Source organism: Ciona intestinalis, chromosome 12 (genome assembly GCF_000224145.3).
Source record: "Ciona intestinalis chromosome 12, KH, whole genome shotgun sequence".
NCBI classification, from domain to species: domain Eukaryota; kingdom Metazoa; phylum Chordata; class Ascidiacea; order Phlebobranchia; family Cionidae; genus Ciona; species Ciona intestinalis.
In genome coordinates this window covers 2218524-2237745 of record NC_020177.2, presented here as the reverse complement: position 1 = coordinate 2237745, position 19222 = coordinate 2218524, and the positions used below count along the sequence as shown (strand labels likewise).

Sequence of the window (19222 nt, the reverse complement as noted above, 5' to 3'; positions counted from 1 at the left end):
TTTTTCCTGTGTACATAAAATCAACAAGTTTCTCTACACTTTCCGCATCTACACCATGAACATCCACAGCATCTTTATACTTTTCTTTCATCTGTAATAATATTATGTTTGTAAATTAAACTGTACTAAAGTAAGCAGCAACAGCAACCTACCTCAGATTTAAACATGGTGTTGAAATATTTGGAATAGCAAGAAAGGACCATCTTATTTGCTGGAATGTTTTTCTCTCCAACACGAATGATGATGTCATTAAAACAACCATCTTGTCGTGACTCATTAGCAAATTGAAGAAGATCAGATGCATGATCAATATTGTGAGTTTGTTCTTCAACTGAACATGTTCCACAGATAGAAAATGACATTTCTGGGATTCCTATTTTATCTCTACAAGTTAACTAAAATTATGATCAACTGTTTTTGTAAATTGATTCAATATAAAATTTATAATATAAAATAAACCAGTATGTTTAAGTTATGGCCTATGCATACAAGAGTACTAATAACATTATTATATTAATACTAGAAATTATTATTTGTAGATAATTAAAGCAGTAAACCTTTATCTTTCCACCTTTTTCTTTGTAAAATTTAAAAAAAAATCATTTTTGTGAACATTAAAAACTATTTTTGAAAAAAGCATAACACGAGTGAGAGGTACATGGCTAGGCTAGGTATTAGTGAATAAGGGTTACAGAATTAAAGCCCAATATAACTGGTATTGCAAAATAAAATAGAAAAAAATACAGGTTATATCATATGCTTACTTCTGCCGCAAACTCCATGTAAAAATAAGTTTAAAGACTAACTGATATTAATTTTTGCCACCGATACCGATATTTTTTGCTTTTACCGATACCGATATTTTACTGATATTTGTCACTACAGCGAAACATATGAAATGATCAGTATAAATCAAAAGTTATAACTGTATTTATGATATTGCAAGTTATATTAGAAAAAAAATGGTCGGCCTGCATGTTCTTAGGAAAAAAGTTGCATTTGTACTAACCTAGAACGCACATCAACACTAAACTACAACGCATGCGGGCGTTAAATTACGACGCACGTAAGGTTAAACTACGACTCACGTAAAGGTCAACTATGACGCATAAATACGACGCACGTGGACGTTAAACTACAACGCACGTAAAGGTCAAATTACGACGCACGTGGACGTTAAACTAGCACGCACGTAAAGGCTAAACTACGACGCACGTGGAGGTTAAACTATGACGCACGTGAAGGTAAAGTAGGACGCACGTAGTTTCGCACGAACTATTTATATATCAGTGTTTATATGGCGCTTTTTTACCAATACCAATTATCGATAGAACGTAAATATCGGCCGATAATATCGGTAAACCGATATATCGGTCGACCTCTAAAAATAATGATAAGATACATACCTCAATAACAACTATATGTAATTGTTGGTGCTAGTGAGGAATCCTCCCCCCTTGCCTATAGAAAAAACGAGAGACTAAAAAAGGAAAAAAGAAAATCATTGGACCGTAACGGTATTTCCCCATAAAAATCATATATTAGTAAATATATCATATATTATTAAATATCCCGGGTTATGGTACACCTGGAGCAGCAATCTTGGTGTCGTTGGAAAGAAGAAGCGACGCTTCAATTACGTATCAAACAATATATTAAATAATCAAAGTACTTTTAGTTGGGTGGGCCGTCAAACTTTATCAAAGTTTGACACGCGATAAAATAAAAAATCGCCAATAAAAATTACCAAAACTTTAACACACGTTGATGTATAGCAACATGCATAACATATTAAAAAATTGGGGTAATACCGCCACTAGTTTTTGATTTATTAATACTTTCGCAACCCCTACTTTTAGCGCATTATTCATAGACCGATTCCATCGTCGCTGCACCTAGTGAAGTCGACTCCCGCCCTCGAATGAAAGAAACTACTTCTCTTTGAACTTTAATATCTCGAGTTATAGTAAGGCTAAAATAAAAATCTTGGTGTCGTTGGAAAGAAGAAGCAACACTCCAATCGTTTTTTCTATAGGCAAGGGGGGGAGGATTCCTCACTAGCACCTAATTGTTTATTGCATAATTTTAACAGTAATTGTAAAACTTTTTACAGTAATTGTAAGGTAGTATAACACTTAAATCCAAAAACAGTTAGTTTTATTGAATATTAAGACGGCTAGCGAACTCTGAAACTATGTGCAAAATAGAAACAAACACGACAAACAAAATTAACGTACAGCTTGTGCTCAGTAAAATAAACGCACAATTCAAAGTTCTTAAACGGATTTAGGAAACAGGAACTAACTGCTTGAGTCTACGTTTGTACAGGAACCGAAGCTTGAGCAAAAAGGAAATAAAATTACGGGAAACCACCGCAGAGAGAAAACCAAAGTAATCCTAAAATACAGTATTATAGCGGCCATTTTCGATACCTACTACTGGTGCCACTAAGATCAAATTTAGGCAATGCGATTGGTGAATTCGTGCTTTTTAAAAAGATCATTATCACCGATAAATTAATGAAAAGGTATCAGTTACACTTCATTCAGAAATGGGCAATCAGAGATGATCCAATACCAGTTTAATTGCAGTTAAACTTGTAGCGGTTGGCACAGATTTAATGATATAAAGATAGCTAAATTTAACACTAATGCATAAGGATTGAATATAAAGCAACGTTGTATAGCGAAAACAAAAGCATGTCAGGAATGGAATGCAGTTTCGCTGCTTTCGTAACATCTACTTTCCCGTCATTCTAATCGTGATAATAAATCAATTACCCAGTCGTGTGTATGCCAGGCGAGGCAATTGCCACATGCCAATGACGCGTTTTATTGTTTTGCTACACGTGTTTTTCGTTATATATAAACTTCGTACTTTCCTGTACTGTGAGGCAGTACAGGGCTTACAATACCTCGCTGTCTCACATTGTCTCTAAGCACGATGCCGCACTTTCACCGCGTAATGAACTGAGATGTGCTGTACAAGCGTCATACATCGGTGTGCAATGCGTTGTCTGATAGCGTGAGCCTTGGGGCAGGATGGAACAGCGTCGTCGCGAGGCTGCGGAACGTGAACTCGCGAACCACAACTTCAATATTAGCCGCCCCCCGCAAACTTTAGTATCGCACAGGTATAGTTTTCCTGGGCACAAATACATTGCTTTTATTCTATTCTTTGTGGTAGCGGTCCTTGTCAAGAACCTGTGATTTAGCCAGATTTGGCTCATTTTCCCTACACCCGGGAAGCTGATTAAGTCTTTCAAGCAACCGGTGCCGCTCCATCGACAACACAGTCCGCAACTCCATCCGCGACACAAGTGGCGGTCACACAAATAGAAGTGTCGTGCTAATATTCGAATTTCTTCTTGGCCCCATTTGACGCCATAGCTTCAACGCATGCAATTTAGCTTTCTCGGAACTTTCTTCCTTCTTCCATAATTTTACTTTCATCAGCAGGGATGTACATGGTTAAGATTATTTATTCATCCTCATGTGATGGCGAAACTTGAATTAATTTAAAGATGTTATTGCGTGCCGTAAGTGTCCTCGTGATACGCACGCTATACATGTTTGTGTTATGTGCAAAAGATCACATGTCGGGATTGCTTAAAACCAGAACACAAACTAGCAACAAAACCGACGACCACACAATCAAGAAAACATGCACACTGTAGCAGGTAGCCCGTTTTACGTTTTAGCATTATTTCGTATTTCGTTTTAGGAATTTGTTTGCAGTTGCAGCTACTGTACGTTGAAAAATCGCAAAGCGCTCCATATATTAACAAAAATGGGGGACATTTACGGCTCTAGTTAAACGCACTAAAACCAAAGCAATTTAAGGTGACACAGTCGGGACGACAACAATTCATTACGTCAGGTTAAATTTTCCATTTATTGAAAGGAAACATGACTGGTGCAATGGAAAAATACAAATAGCGCCGTTATGAGCAGAACCACAGCAAAATATGCTTTGTAGTTCGGGACGCGATAAATGCATTATGGTACAGTTCGGTTATTTCAATAGGGTGGATATTTTGGATGGAGCATTTGCAGAGGTTTATTTGAGTCAAATGTAGTCACTGCATGGTAGTCGGTTTGATAGTATACAACATTTGCAAAACCGACTGCCATACCCAAACTAACGTAGCCTATAAGGTATCGTTAAATTGTTCCTACTGACTATCACTTCCCTTGAAAATTACGTCATGTACCAGTATTACAACCGTATTCAATAGGAAATAATACGTCATGTATCAGTTTTACCTTACCGTTTTCAGTATATAACCTCACTTGGTATATTTTACAGCTACATCTTTAGCATTTTAATTAAACTGCGTTTACTGGTATGTGACATAATATGTCGGATCGGCTGTAGAGAATTTACATAGATCGGATCAAAAGCATTAATACGGCATAATGTTGTGGTTATTCTTAGCAGTTATTATTCTGGAGACAGCAATAGCGGGGACGTTTCAGCAAAATGGTGGGTATAAAATAACATCGGTAGACTTATAAAAAATGTCTTTCTTTCTTGTTTAATATGGGTTCATAGAACTGAAAACTATATTCTAAACAAAACGATGATAATCCCCCACAAAGTAACACAGTTGATAACTAGTAAGCTGGCACGAGGTGTATGAAACAGAAAACTCGTGTTATAACGCAGTCGTTTTCCGACCACGCGAGGATAAAGTAAATTACATTCATTCATTCATTCATTCATTCATTCATTCATTCATTCATTCATTCATTCATTCATGATGTCATATTTTAACTAGAATATTCGACGATAAAACGAGGCTGGACTGAAATGTCAATATATTCTACGACGAAGAAGCATAACGTGAAGTTCGATTACAAAATATGTTTGGATTCAATGCCTTATTACATCGAGGCAACAGCTAACCCCAAATACAGTACAGGAGTGGAGAAATTTAATGTTACTGTTGTACAAATCAATTTTTACAACGCTGTCTTGGAACTGGAACGAATCGATCAAGATTCGGGATGGGAGGACATGCTTTTCACTGTGCAGTGGACGATCTACCATATCTCAGGTAAGCGTTTATAAGTCATGGGCTACACACAGTGCATGTGCCTTCGTAAGTGAAAGGTCAGGGGTTAGCGAAACTAAAAATGTTCGATTTATACCTGTAATTTAATTTATTATTGGTTATAAAACAGATGTCTAGTATACTGTCTAGTATACCTATAGGGTGGGGAAGATGGACCACCTTTTTATTTTATGTTCTCGACCCATTTGGTAGTTAACAATGAACATTCAAACAAGTATAAAACCTTATCCTCAGGACTCCCATATAGACCGTTGTTAATTGTTTAAAAAAGGGTCATGTTGTTTAGATATTACGTGCTAAAAGTGTCCCGTATTACTCTACAGCACTGCATCTTTAGTTGTTAAAACTGAAAATAAAAAATAATATAAACTTTTTACTGTTTAGATTACATCACTTCCATGGCCACAGTGCAATACCGTGTGGACTACGAAACGGATCTGAATGTCTCAGAAACATTTAATGTATCAGCAGTTTATGGTCAAGGTCTATCATCGTTACCATCATTACAAAGCAATCCTCAATTGCAACCACGTCTGTCACAAAAAAGACAAAACGGTCACAGGTTTTTGCTGTTTGAAAACAAGCTCAGTCGATTGGTTACCAACCTTAATCTGAATAAAAAACAAGGAGAGAATGACCTCTTTACTGTGTTTATAGTTTACAGGCTGGATGCAGTGATGCCTCCAGGTAGTTATGATTGGATTGGTCTTTTTGGTATAGACAACTTAGGTTATGATAAATATATTGGACTGGCAAGCGACAAAGTAGTTGTATCAGGAACATTGGGTAACAGCATTAAAATTACTTCTACTCGGATCAACGCCAACCCAAGAGCACTTCGTGTCTGGAATGTTCTTAGTGTCCAGTGGAATGTAGATGGTGGTGTCGATGCAAGCAGTGTGTGGTGTAACGGGAAGTTACTTCAAAGATTTCAAGCCAGGACATCTGCATCCGATACAAGATTTACAATTGGGGACTTGTTTCCAAGTGGCAGACGCTCCTTCCGAGGAGCGATTGGTGAATTCGTGCTTTTTAAAAGTATCGTTATAACCGATGAGGTAATGAAAAAGTATCAGTTACACTTCATTCACAAATGGGGAATCACGGCTGATCCAATACCAGTTTAATTGCAGTTAAAACTTCGACAACACAGTCCCCAATCTATCCGCGACACACACTCTAACGAACTTTATTCACTACCCTCCTGTCATGAACTAAGTCTCGTGGCAGTCTTGGATGAAAACTTTGCGACACCGTACGCAGTTAGACACGTATTTTCGCACTATTTTTTTTATACCGGTGTGCTTACGACTTTCCATACTTTTCAACTTTGTGTATAATTTTTGCTTTGATATGGCTTATAATTTGGTCAACCCATTAGCGACCGCTGAGTTGGAGCACTGTTCGTTAAGTGTCTTGCCCAAACACACATACGCCGATCAGTTTTGGTATCGCTGTCGAAGCCCTTTGGTTTCGATGCAAGAGCCTAAACCACTGAGCCACGGCTTCGGACTTTGTTTTTTATTAAACTGCACTATATATCTGAATATATTTGTTATTGGACGGGCCATTTGTTTATTGTTCTTTGTTCACACTCGAACGCATTTTCATACTTATTACCACAAACATCAAAAAGGTTAAAGTGTTCTATTAAAGTGGGAACATGTATACCTGTTCCGATTGCATCACGTCGTTGTATATGTAAAGTTTTTATTAACTATTAAAAACAAACTCAATGGGACATCCGCATTTAGCCGACACGTTTATAGTTCATATGCGCATTAGCGTATATCATTATAGGCATCACGCATCAGTCCTGATCCGTATCGTCGATCAGTTGTTCTTGTTATTTATAGTAGAGTGGGAAAAGATGGGACACCTCTTCATTCTATTTTCTCGTCACCTTTGGTAGTAAACAAAGAACATTTAAAGAATTATAAATTCGTATTCTCACGACTCCCTTAGACCGTTGTTAATTGTTTAAAACATGATCAGAATATTTGGATATTATGTGCTAAAGGTGTCCCATCTTCCCCAACCATACAATACATTGTTAGTTTACGCAAATCTCAACTGTGTTGATAAAAACAATTAAGAACGCTTGCTTAGATTTAGTAATTTTTACGCTGGAAACAGAAGGTATTTCTCCTTACAAACACTTAACGGGGAGGTTCCAGAACGATTAATGTATCGAACTATAACCTTTATGGATGGCATCTTTAAATGCATACTTTTCTTACTATTGTAAGTTTCAATTCAAACTAATTAAATAAATTGCCCAACTTAAGTTATTTGTCTGCTAGGTGTAACGACCGCTATATTTTCAAGCGTTTAATTGTAATCATAACGAATTTCTTATTGCCGTTATATTTTGTTTAAAATTCTACGTTTTGGAAACGGTAACTTTATTATGGGTATTATACCAGTAATAAATCATACCGATGATAAAAAAGTGTATTATGGACTGTGGTTTTATAACAGTCCGATTTTAGAAAGAAAGCTCTCGTTTAAATAATATTTTTGTATCTATTTCGGACATAGAATGTCAAAAACGATCACGAATTGTGTTCATTGGAAATTTAAAACGTATATGGCCAATATATTATATTGAGTTCGACCATTAAAATGTGCTAATAAAAGATTTAAATGTATTAGGGTGAGGTAAGATGGGACATGCTATCATCGTTTTCTCGTCCCATTTGGTGGTAAATATAGAATTTTACAGAGTGAAAATGTCTTTTTGTATTTACAGAATCAAAATATTGCAAAATGTGAAATGTGACGATAAATTAAACGTGAGAAATATAATATAGTGGGATGGGGAAAGATAGGACACCTTTCCACAATATTTTCTCGTCCCATTCGGTAGTAAACAAATAACAATCAAAGAATTATAAAACTGTATCTTTGGGACTTCTATAGACCGTTGTTAATCGTTTAAAACACGATCAGGATATTTGGATATTATGTGCTAAAGGTGTCCTGTCTTTCCCGACCCTAATATATGTTGGTTAATATAAATATTAAGCTACATCAAATTCGCTTGTAGTTCCTGTAAACGGTGTGATTGACCCGTCTACATCCATATAGTCACCATGGTAAACTATCCTGTACGTTCCGCTTGCTTCGTCGACTGGTATATCCCACTCGATTGTGACGTAACTTTCGACGGCTGTGACGTCAGCGTAGTTCGTTTGTTCTCTGCGCAGCACGTTTTGATCCCACATATTTTGCAACAATCTTAATAGACAATAAAAATACTGCTGTTATCAAAAATGAATGAACGAGTGAGTGTAACTTACTTTATCCTCGCGTGGCAGGAAAACGACAGTAGTTCAACACGGTGGTTCTGTTTCATACACCTCGTACCAACTTACGAGTTAACCAGTATGTTACTTTGCGGGTGATTATTTTTTGTCTTTTATCATTTTTTTAAGTTAACAAATAAATAGCACTTATTCTCCCTCGCGTGGCGAAACAACGGCATAACAGTGTGTTCGATTATATACACCCTGTATAACACGCTTTCGGATCACCACGTATGTAAACTCGTGGGTGAATATTTATGTACGACCGTTATCTGTCCTGCCCAGGAATGGTAGCAGCATCGAACGTCGAACCCGGTATCCTTTGGTTACTTCGAATATTTTTCCAGTTACGTCACACTTTACCTGTGTCGGACTTCTTGGGCTATGACGTCATCATCATTGACGTCATTTCCGGTGAATAAAACTCCGCTTTCGTGAAGTTGGCGAGCCAGATCTATATCGAACCTGACACCCGTCGCCTCCGCCACCACGTCACTTAACGTCGTGAAAAGAGTGAGGTCCGCTGGAGGCGCTATTGAATTCTTTTCTTCCCAAGAAAACTTGGTCGACCAATCTGCGTCTGTGTACACCGTTTTCCATGCCCTGCCGACGAGTCTCTCAACTTCAAGGTACGTAGAACCCAACTGTGACGTTTAGTACAATTTTAGAGGTTTTTGCTTTTATTTTACATGTGTCGCTGGACAAGACACTTAACGGCAATTGCTCCAGCTCAGTGGTCGCTAATGGGTTGTCCAAATTATCAGACATACATTAAAAAAGAAAAACTCCCAAAAAATAATCACCCACAAAGTAACATACATGGTAACTCGTAAGCTGGTAGGTGTATGAACAGCTCGCACTCTCGTGTTATAACAACTGTCGTTTTTTGTTACATTCATTCAGTCATTACGTCACAATACCTTCATGTCGTGTCTTGGGTTAGCTGCATGGAATTTCACAACCACAACATCGTCTGTGCTGTACGTAGCATTCACGTCATCAATGATGTCACCGAAATTTACCCCAGCGGGCACTTTGTCGGGGCCAGGTAAAGGTGCGATGCGAGATTGGTTCGCTTGTTTTAGCTCTGGCGATGGTCCTAGGTCAACGTCGTCTGTAAAAGAAAGATACGCATTATTGTTTGAAGGCACATGCATTGTTACCAAACAATGTTGAGTTCGATATATATGAGTGTTGAGTTACATATGTGGTAACTCATAAGCGAACATGAAGGTACCAAAGCTACATTCAATTATAAACTATACATAGTACTGTGGGGTAAGTAAGATGGGACACCTTTAGCACATAATATCCAAATATCCTGATTGTGTTTCAAACAATTAACAACGGTCTATGGAAGCCAGGGAGATAGGGTTTTATAACTCTTCGTTTACTACCAAATGAGACGAGAAAAATGAATGAAAAGGTGTCTCATCTTCCCCACGCTATTACACCACTGGCCATTATCCAAAAGGTGTGAGAAGTTAAATGCTACAAAAACCTAATAGCACATTGTTGATTCCCCAGGCCTCCCATAGACCCTTGTTAATTGTTTAAAACACGATCCGGATATTTGGATAATATGTGCTAAAGATCTTACTCCACAGTACTATATATAACTTGTAAAAAAATACACATACCACTTCGCAACTTCACCAAACACTGAAAATAATTTTTAGCATTTAGTCAATTTAAAAACCCCGATTCTCTTTACCTTTATTTCCGCTGACAAGGGGAAATACTAAGTCCGAGAATTTTTCTTGGTAGACCTGGAAAGTGTGAGGTCCGAATATTGTGGATGCTGCCTCATATATTTGTGCTACATATTCCTCAGGGGTTGTGATGTAATGAGTGTAAACGTTGGTTAAGCCAGCAAGCACGACCTGTCAAATATGAGATGTTTAAATTGAATGATAGTATCTGGTGTATGTGGGCAACATCGATTAAATATGTAAAAACTACCATGTTAGAAAATTTTAAACAAGTATTTAGCAGGTTAGATTAAATAACTTATCAGAAAAAGATACCTATAGGTTATAGCAAAGTGCCTAGTTTTCTAATTAATGAACAAAACAAGATTCTTGGTAATTTAAAAAGACAGTACTTGCTAATTAAGCCAATTGTCATTATTGGACACAAATATATCAAAAAACCTTAGTATTTTCCCCCATTCCTTGACTGATTGCTTCCATGTGAATTTTCTCCTTAAGTCTTCGTCCTGCCATAGTTGTATACTCACCAGGTACAGCTGCTATCACAAGTTGACCTATCCTTAGTAATTGTATATCCACTGTAGTAGGGTGCCACTCATATGGTATGTCCATGTCTGGCATAAAGTTCATGTGTTTTGTAGTTAGGAAGGAATGAATAAATTACACCTATTTCACGTTGCAGGCAATGGCAGTCGTTATAACTGGGTGTGCTATATCCTTGTGTTTGCTTTTTTAACAAATGCATTAATGACCACTAGGACCAATAACCCTTAAAACACCATTTATTTCCAATTTAGACTGGCGTATATTTGGAAAATAATTGTCATACCAATCAGTTCCCCCTTATATCCACACTTGAGTAAATTATATAGTCAAATTTATATAAAGTAAACTAGTGGCACAAATTGCTTTTTGTTGTAGTTGTTATCGGCCATAAGCATTTACGCCTCAATGGGGTTACTGTTACATAACTGTTTTATCATGTAACTTGTTTAGCAATGCCAGAAAAGGAGGTAGTTGAATTTTTGGTGTTAATGAGGTAACTTTTCAGTTGAATGAATGGATGAAACTTAATTTATCCTCGGGTGGCTGGAAAACCACAATCATTGTAACACAGGTGTCTTGTTTCATACACCTCGTGCCAGCTTCCGAGTTCCATGTATGTTACTTTGTGGGAGATTATTTTTGAAGCGATTTTTTTATTTGTGTTTTTTGTATGGTTGATAATTTGGACGACCCATTGGCAAAGATGAGCCTTGAACCCATTACCTATGAGTTAGAGGCAGGCGCCCAAACCACTATGCCACGGCTCCATTGAACGTAAAAATATAAAAAACTTGTTGAGGCCAGCAGGAAAATCTGCATTATACATGGCACGAATTGAGATACCTGTAAATCTAGTATCTGACAATTAAGATACTTACATCCAGTTGGTAGCAATACAGGTTTTGGTTTATGGCAGTCATAATATTCTTTAGGTGGTTCAACAGTGCAGATAAACTTGGCAAGGGTGTCTCGAATTGTGTTCCAAAAAGCAGTGCCGCGTGTCATTCCTTGGACAAAGTCAAAAGCTCCTGCTCCATCGGTGCATCCAGCAGCAAAACTTTCAAAATAATCAATTGGAAATTTAGATAAAATACGACCTATCACAAAAGAGTGTGAAATTAAGACACAAAGAATGAAAAACAAATACAAAACATAAATGTAAAATATAAACGGTTTTTGCTTAAACATTATTTTAAAATAGAGTTTTTGATAATTAATTGGAAATTTAAATCAAATTTTAAAAAAGAGTTTCAAATTTGATTTTTATTTAATAATAATATAATACAGTAGGGTGGGGGAAGATGTTACACCTTTTCATTCTATTTTCTCGTCCCATTTGGTAGTAAACAAAGAACATTCAAAGAATTATAAAACCGTATCCTCACGACTCTCATAAACCGTTGTTAAATGTTTAAAACACAATCAGGATTTTTGGATATTATGATCTAAAGGTGTCCCATCTTCCCCCGCAGTACTATATAATAAGTTTATTTGTCTCTTCGATTACGGTAGCGAAGATTTAGAAATATTTTAAATAAAAAGACAGGAAACACGCTTACCGTGAAAAAAATTTATTTTACTGAATATTGGTTTTCCAACATAAGAATAAATACCCTACATGAAAGATGACCAACTTTCATTATATATAGTTAATATTCTAACCTATATCCCATGCCAGGTTTACAAGTATTCGCAGTTGTTCCATCATCTAGTTTAATTGACTGACTTGTCATATCCACATACTGGTGTACCCAACTCACTGGACCATCAAGCACTTCAGTGGCACTAAGGTTACAATTGTTAAAATACAGGATGTGATATACAAATATACAATGTTTGGGTATGAACCTAAATTGTATAAAAAATAGCTTTTTTTTGAATAAATACGTTTTATTTGTTGATTGAGGCTTAATTTTAAAGTTTACATTTATTAATAAAAGTAGCATTTAAAAAAAACTAAAAACAAGACAAAACAACAGTAAAAAACATTCTAGCAAAGTTTAAAACAAATACAGCCTTATAAAACACTGATTAAAAAAATGTACGGTTTTGAAAAACAACAATAATAACAACGACCTACGATTGAAAAATAGTAATTAAAGTGGGTAAAATGGTTATATGAAATAACTACTTTTCATAAACGCCCTTTGCTGCATCCAGCTGTCTTCGAGCGATAATATCTGTTGAATCAAACATATCTTTTCCTGGACCAAACCCTGTGCAGTTTTGTGACCTTCCATTGCAGGTAGATGATAACGGCTCACATTCCAAACCTGTGTATATTGCATTATGAGAAGTATGGCTGAAGTATCATTACTACAGAATTAGAATTAATACTTATTTTAGCATACCTAAAATAAGTTATACCTAAATTAGAAGATGCTGGCACAAGGTGTATCAAACACAACACCCGTGTTATAAGACTGTCGTTTTCCGGCCACGCGAGGATAAAGTAGATTACATTCATTCATACTTTTCCCTACAAAAAATTGATATCTAAATATTATTATACAGAACTTTATACCCATTGTTTGTTTTTTTTTCCGTAACTTTCTTGCTTGTTTTCTTAATATTGATATTTTTTAGAATTAGTTGCGTCAGCTACTAGTATGATTCACAAAGACTTTTGATTACTCTTGTAGTTGATTCATTTTTATTCTACGCTTATAAAAGTTGGGTGAAATGTTGTTTTAAACATTGTATCTTTAAGTGTTACATTCAAGTGTGTGTTTTGATTACTGCTTAATATTTGGGTTGAAAGCAATTTTGCTTACCTGTGTCGAAACAAATTGGACCTTTAGTTCTTGGAGAAACGTCACCCAAATTTGCCTGGGCAAAAGCAGCAACAAAACTCTCCTATGACATTACAATCTTTTGTCAGCCATACAATATAGAAAAAAAATCTCCCGAAAATATTTACCCACAAAGTAACATATATGGTAACTCGTAAGCTAGCAAGCCGTGTATAAAAGGGAACAGCCGTATTATAACGACTGGAATTTTTTGGCCACACAAGGATAGAGTTACATTCATGTAAAGAAGTTAAAACTAAATAAGTATTATACAAAAAAAGCAAAAAATGATGAGATTTTGGTACAGTTAGTTTCAACTAAATGTTGAATAAATTTGGATATGTTTGGTAAACTTTGGATATGTTCGATTGTGTTGCAAAACACCTTATAGCAATTTCTCCAATCCAGTGGTTTAACTCAAGTTGTTTAAACTCTGTTTAAAATGTATTTATACAGCCTTGCACTAAAAACATGGATGCTTAGTCCTGGTGTTTCCAGTTAAAAAATACACTGATCAACACAATCCAATGTTTTCAGTTTTAAATTATATAATAAATGATAACCTTCCAGCTCTAAAATTTGTAATGCTATGTGATAACACTGTTTTAATTTAAAATACACCCAGTGTTGCCAGTTAAAAATTATTTAAAACAGTGTTTCTATACCTGCCCACCCAGTGTTTCCCCTGGCTTTCTCATCATTTTTTCAAATAGTGTTGAAGCTCTGCCTTTGTTGTCAGAATTAATAAGCAAGTTTGTAAAGTTCATACTTGTTGGGTGGACGGGGTACCAAGACAACATCCCAACCGGATCTCCTGGGGTAAAAAACAAAACAAAAAATAAATATTTATATGCATCTTGTGTGAAATTAATTCTGATGTAATTTAAGAGAGCAAAGTTGTAACGAATTGATGTAAAAAAAATAACCTCCACATTTGTCTGTGTTTAAATATTAATTAAAAATTAAATTGTGAATGTTAACTGGTAAGAATAACCAAAACAGCAGTTAAACACGCTTACAGTTAAAAACATACTTACATTTAATTGAAAGAAAATAAGCATAGTCGCTATACTCAGCAGACAAACAAGCCATTTATATTTAATTATTATTAATAAAACATTTAATTATAAATATTTGCTTAAGTGTGAAGACATCTATGCTCAAATCACTCAATTCAAGCAAAATATTGGCCAACCTGAAAGTGTTTCGAATCCCAGCACTGTAATTTCCTGCTCTGTATCGTGTGTGTATCTGCAGAGGTTGTAATTTAAAACCAATTTTAGTGTAAGAAATTGTGTATGTGTTACAGTAACAATTTAATTTCTAGCTTATTTTAAGGACATTGGGTTACCATACCAACCCAAAATTCTTTTGAACTACAGATCACATTAGGATCTAGTGCTATGAAACCTATTTTATAGAAAAAGATTAGGATCTAGTGCTAAGTCTAACCTATTTTATAGAAAAAGTTTTATATTTTGCTTAAATGCCATCATCAGTATTTTATTCAAATAGAATTTAGATTCTGCTTGATTTTTGTCTGTTACGTTTTCATAGCACCAAATCCTGACGAATTTTTTTTACACAAGAATCGTTCAACTCTATGAGCACCAGATCAGGGTCAGATTCGCAGAATTTATTGTAGTTACACATCACATTAGCTTCAGAAACTCGACTATAAGCATGAGTGTAGCAACCATGGACAAGTCACTTAAGTTCCCACCCATAAAAATACCAAATGGCAAATACCAAACCATAATCGAAAAAGTGAACCTGGCTCTTTCAGACTCTGGATTAAGAAGATAAGACGTAGGACTTCTGTTTATATTTCCTTCATTTACCAAACCACTTCCAATTCTGATCTTCCCAAGCTCCAATCTTGAGTTTGCTGAAAACAAAAGCTGATTACGACACCTTTTTTGCGATTGTTAAATTTATATAGCAAAAATTACATTGTTTTGCATAAGTTCATACATTAAGGGGCCTATATATCTTATATTATATGTGTCTTCATTATTTTTAAAACTTAAAAACTCTATGTTTATATACAGTATGGTAGACTGTTACCAAAATAGTAGACAACTAAACAGGAATGTAAATAATGAATGTAACTTATTTTACCCTCATGTGGCAGGGCAACAATAGTTGTTATAACATGAATATTCTGTTTTATACACATCGTGCCAGCTTACAAGTTATCATGTATGTAATTTGTGGGTGATTAATTTGATTTATTTTATTTATTATTATTAGCATTAGCTGACAATTTTGACAACTCATAAGGAACCACTAGGTTTTGTATCAATTAACGTTTAGTGTCTTGCTTAAGGACACTTATATCCACAATAGTAGCAGCACCGAGCCCAAAACCTGTAACCTCTGGGTTAGAGACAGGCTTCCAAACCATTGCACCAGATAGTACATATAAAAATTTTTTTTTTTAAATTTCAAAAATGTACCACAAATAATTTAACAGTGCAGCATGAATAAATAAATAAAATTGAATGAAATTGAAAGAAATTGAATGAAATTAAATGATTAAATGAAATTAAATGAATAAATGAATGCATAAAACGTTTTGAGCAGAATGCCAAAAGGTAATAATTCAATCCCAGGATATATTACACTTTAAAAATAACCAATCTTACCCAGTTCAATACTCTCAGTAATGCCATCAACAAAGGCAGTGGTTGATTGCTCCACATGTCCGAGGGAGGTTATTTCAAATAATAGAAATTGGAAGAAACCAGCGGGTCCCGAATGTGTATGGGTGCCAGAAATCACTACATTTCTTTCAGAAAACCTAACATGCAAAAATATGATTAATTTATGTTTGAAAATAAATAAATTAAATACCGAAAAATGAATAAGAAGTAAAGTCTTGATAACTTATACATTAAAAGTCAGAAACTTTAAGTTTATAATTCCGTTTTGAAATTTATGGGAGAAAAATTGTGCAATTGTTTCATGTTTGTAAACGTAATAAAAAAAATTGTATCAAACAAAATTCTGTATTTGTAAGAGACTGGTTAGTGACCCAAAAATGGTGACCTGCCACAACGGACGGAAAGCCCAGCACTAAACTATCAGCATATTAAAGCATACACAAAAAATAGTTTATTTGTAGAATAGAAAACTTTTTTATTGGGTTGATTTTTCTCTTTAATAAAATATTCTATATCCCTTTACTACATTATTCTTATTCTCACATGTCTCCATGTTTTTCCTGCAGTTTTTTCACAACCTGAAGCTTGATTAGTTGTGAGGTCATCCCGCCATCAAAACTAACAAATGCCACTCTCGTGTTAAGCTCTTTATCTGCCACAACAAATGCTCGACTGTATAATCGTGTATGAAGTCCATTAGCCACCTGCTCTGGATGGGCATAACCCATCTGAAAAGTGAAATGAAATTTAATTTATGCTCTGGGAACATAAAGCTATAAAATATTTTTTTGGTTGTTTTTAAAAGAAAAATATACTTATGTTATTTCAACCATAACACTATAAACCACACTCGTTTTCCTGACACTCTAGAACAGTAAAACGCTTTGAACTGTACATTTTAAGATTTAATCAGCTTTTGCAGTTTTTTGTAAATATTTGTTTAGTTGCGTTAAATCAAGTTTTGTTTACTGAAAACATATGTGTATTTCATTAATTTAGAAATTGAATTGCTAAATCGTTGCCATTAATTTATGCTAAATATTTGGGTCAATTTGTAAAAGGTTAAAAGGCCCTGCTCCAAAACAAAGAGATGTTTGTGGGTAATTTCAGAAGAAAGCAAAATTTTTGCCTATTTGTTTTAATCTTTTCAACCCACCATATTAACTTGTACTACAGGACCGGTAACATCTGTTCTTGCTGCTCCAATGTAGAAAATATTTGATGAAGTAATTGGAGAAGTAGCAGAGTCTGTTGTTGGTAATATTGGAGAACTGGTGGAGTCAAGGGCTGGTTCATTGGTGTTGCCTAAAAATATGTTTATTATACACAATATGATTGAATACTCCATCACATAACAGAAAGTTATTTATAACATAATTTTTATTTATCTCTTCGAAAACGATAGCGAAGATCATGTTATTTAAAGAACAAAGAGAAGAGAAGCAACAGCAAAACAGCAGTTGTTAAAACACGTTGGATAAAAATTGGGGGAAAGAGTGTCAATTAAAGAGCATGGCTGTTGTACTCAAAATTTCTGTCAGTTATTACAGGGGTTTTTAACTTAAGACAAAATATTTATAAATAGGGTTTGAGAAATGATAAACTGTTCATGTGTCCATGAGCAATAACTGAGTAAGCTTTCTTGGGAAAAGTGGGTTGCAGTTTTACAGACACAAGCGGGGAACGAATGAATCTACGTAACTTATTTTTCTTCATGTAGAGGGGCAATGACAGTCTTATAACACAAGTGTTCTGTTTCATGCACTTTTTGTTTTATGTATGGCTGACAGTTTGGACAACCAATTAGTGACTACTGGGTTTGAGCAATTATGTTAAGTGTCTTGCCCAAGGATGCATATGCGATAAACCTTGAACTCGTAACCTCTAGGTTGAAGGCAGACAAGTTAACCACTGCGGCACGGGGCCAAACAGATATGCATTTAATAGGTTTACAAAGAATAAACTAAAATATAACAAAATCACAAATAGTATTGTTTTGAAATTTCAAATAGTTGTACACCACAAATAAAAGAGTAAAATATTTTGAAAATTATTTATTATTTTTATAGAAAATAAAAAGGTAACATTTTGCACAAATTAGTATCGTACCTTGTCCATCACCCACTACACCAACATAATAAATAACCAATCCACAAATAGTAGCAACAATTGCTACAGTAACAAGCAAAATTAAGAATTGGAAGAGCCGAGATTTTCTTTTTGAAACTTTTGGAACAGTCTGAAAAATAGAAACAAAGTTTTTGTTAGAACAACATTTTATTGCTTAAGATTTAAAAATTTTGTTTTCAACGTTTAAAACTGTGCAACTTTAACTACTAATAGAGCGATTGAAATAACTTAAAAAATAACGTGAGAAAAAAAACTTACTTCAAAATTATTTTTTTTACAAATACAGAGTGAAATTACAAAAAATAAATTACTTAAATCAGTAAAGACACAAGATTTTAGAGCGAAAAACAATTAAAGAAATCGGTTGAATCATACATATATACATCTACAAAAAATAGTTTTAGTAAGAAATTTAATATTTTACTTCAGAAACATATTGTATTTAATTTACCTCTTCATCCATTGTTCTCAGTGACCAACAGAAACAGCTATATCATCAATTGATAATAAATGTTGGTTTGCTGAGATCCCATAGATAATTAACTAGTTGTGATTTTTTACAAGGACACCCAACATTGTTTCAACATTAAACTAACACAGCTTGTTAAATATTAATGTTAGCCAAACAACTTTGCACTGGACAAACACGAAACACCCATATGTATTTTTGGATAATTAAAGAGACTTATGTGGATTTAATTACCAATGTTAGAACAAAATACTAACTTACACTTTTTCTAGAAGTTAGTATTCTATGATATTAGTTTTTTTTAAATACTTATTTTTATAGAAAAATTGTTTAATTCCATCAAAAACTTTCAGATTACTACATCCCTTTTTCAATTATATAGATATATTAATAAATAGACCACCACATGTAATAAACTAACCCCAAAACTGCATTAAAACTATAAAATATATTTTTTTTAATTTAAAGTCAAATTAAAGTATGATTACCTCCTGTAATTTTATATAAACTAATTTTTTTTAA

At 34.6% G+C, this 19222-nt stretch overlaps 3 protein-coding genes and 1 long non-coding RNA gene across 6 annotated transcripts in view; 2 read left to right on the top strand and 2 right to left on the bottom strand.

The window, feature by feature from the left end:
- LOC100180458 (kelch-like protein 12) overlaps positions 1–1755 on the bottom strand; it is a 23621-nt gene extending 21866 nt beyond the window's left edge. Inside the window, exons 1-2 of one of the 2 annotated variants that reach the window (XM_026837259.1) lie at positions 1407–1755; positions 153–384 (exon numbers count right to left, since the gene is read on the bottom strand). In XM_026837259.1, coding sequence (XP_026693060.1) covers positions 153–362 — 210 coding nt within the window. In that variant the 5' untranslated portion in view covers positions 363–384; positions 1407–1755. Of the gene's footprint in view, positions 1–152; positions 750–1406 lie in introns of those variants that run through there. The other variant, XM_026837263.1, reaches the window with a different exon arrangement.
- A 2647-nt stretch (positions 1756–4402) lies between these two features.
- Positions 4403–6213, top strand: LOC113474801. Its single transcript, XM_026837266.1, has 3 exons — positions 4403–4485; positions 4781–5059; positions 5462–6213. The coding sequence occupies exons 1-3, from the start codon at positions 4419–4421 to the stop codon at positions 6202–6204; spliced, it is 1089 nt and encodes a 362-aa protein (XP_026693067.1). The 5' UTR covers positions 4403–4418; the 3' UTR covers positions 6205–6213.
- Positions 6214–7794: 1581 nt separating this feature from the next.
- LOC100175680 (neutral ceramidase-like) lies at positions 7795–18795 on the bottom strand. 2 transcript variants are annotated; one of them, XM_002121778.4, is made up of 17 exons: positions 18683–18795; positions 18211–18340; positions 17258–17406; positions 16645–16829; positions 16084–16238; positions 15209–15323; positions 14631–14686; positions 14101–14249; positions 13418–13499; positions 12775–12916; positions 12306–12428; positions 11522–11700; positions 10539–10711; positions 10100–10268; positions 9306–9499; positions 8749–9029; positions 7795–8317 (listed from the first exon to the last, which is right to left on the bottom strand). In XM_002121778.4, exons 1-17 carry the CDS (start codon positions 18692–18694, stop codon positions 8101–8103), a joined length of 2511 nt encoding a protein of 836 aa, XP_002121814.1. In that variant the 5' UTR covers positions 18695–18795; the 3' UTR covers positions 7795–8100. The 2 variants fall into 2 exon arrangements, with proteins under 2 accessions (XP_002121814.1, XP_026692894.1); XM_026837093.1 differs by lacking the exon at positions 8749–9029 and having other exon boundaries at positions 8125–8317.
- LOC113474754 lies at positions 11718–12892 on the top strand. Its single transcript, XR_003396441.1, has 3 exons — positions 11718–11801; positions 12322–12433; positions 12804–12892. It is a non-coding gene; the product is annotated as an uncharacterized LOC113474754 (long non-coding RNA).
- Positions 18796–19222: the final 427 nt, after the last annotated feature.

Excerpts from the sequence above, each read along its gene's own strand:
- LOC113474801 (XM_026837266.1), top strand. The coding sequence starts at position 4,419 with ATGTTGTGGTTATTCTTAGCAGTTATTATTCTGGAGACAGCAATAGCG. Across the intron at positions 4,486-4,780 it reads GGGGACGTTTCAGCAAAATG|AATATTCGACGATAAAACGA; the intron begins GTGGGTATAAAA and ends TATTTTAACTAG. Across the intron at positions 5,060-5,461 it reads GACGATCTACCATATCTCAG|ATTACATCACTTCCATGGCC; the intron begins GTAAGCGTTTAT and ends TTTACTGTTTAG.
- LOC100175680 (XM_002121778.4), bottom strand. Across the intron at positions 17,407-18,210 it reads TGTAGTGGGTGATGGACAAG|GCAACACCAATGAACCAGCC; the intron begins GTACGATACTAA and ends ACATATTTTTAG. Across the intron at positions 15,324-16,083 it reads TACTGAGAGTATTGAACTGG|CAAACTCAAGATTGGAGCTT; the intron begins GTAAGATTGGTT and ends TTTTGTTTTCAG.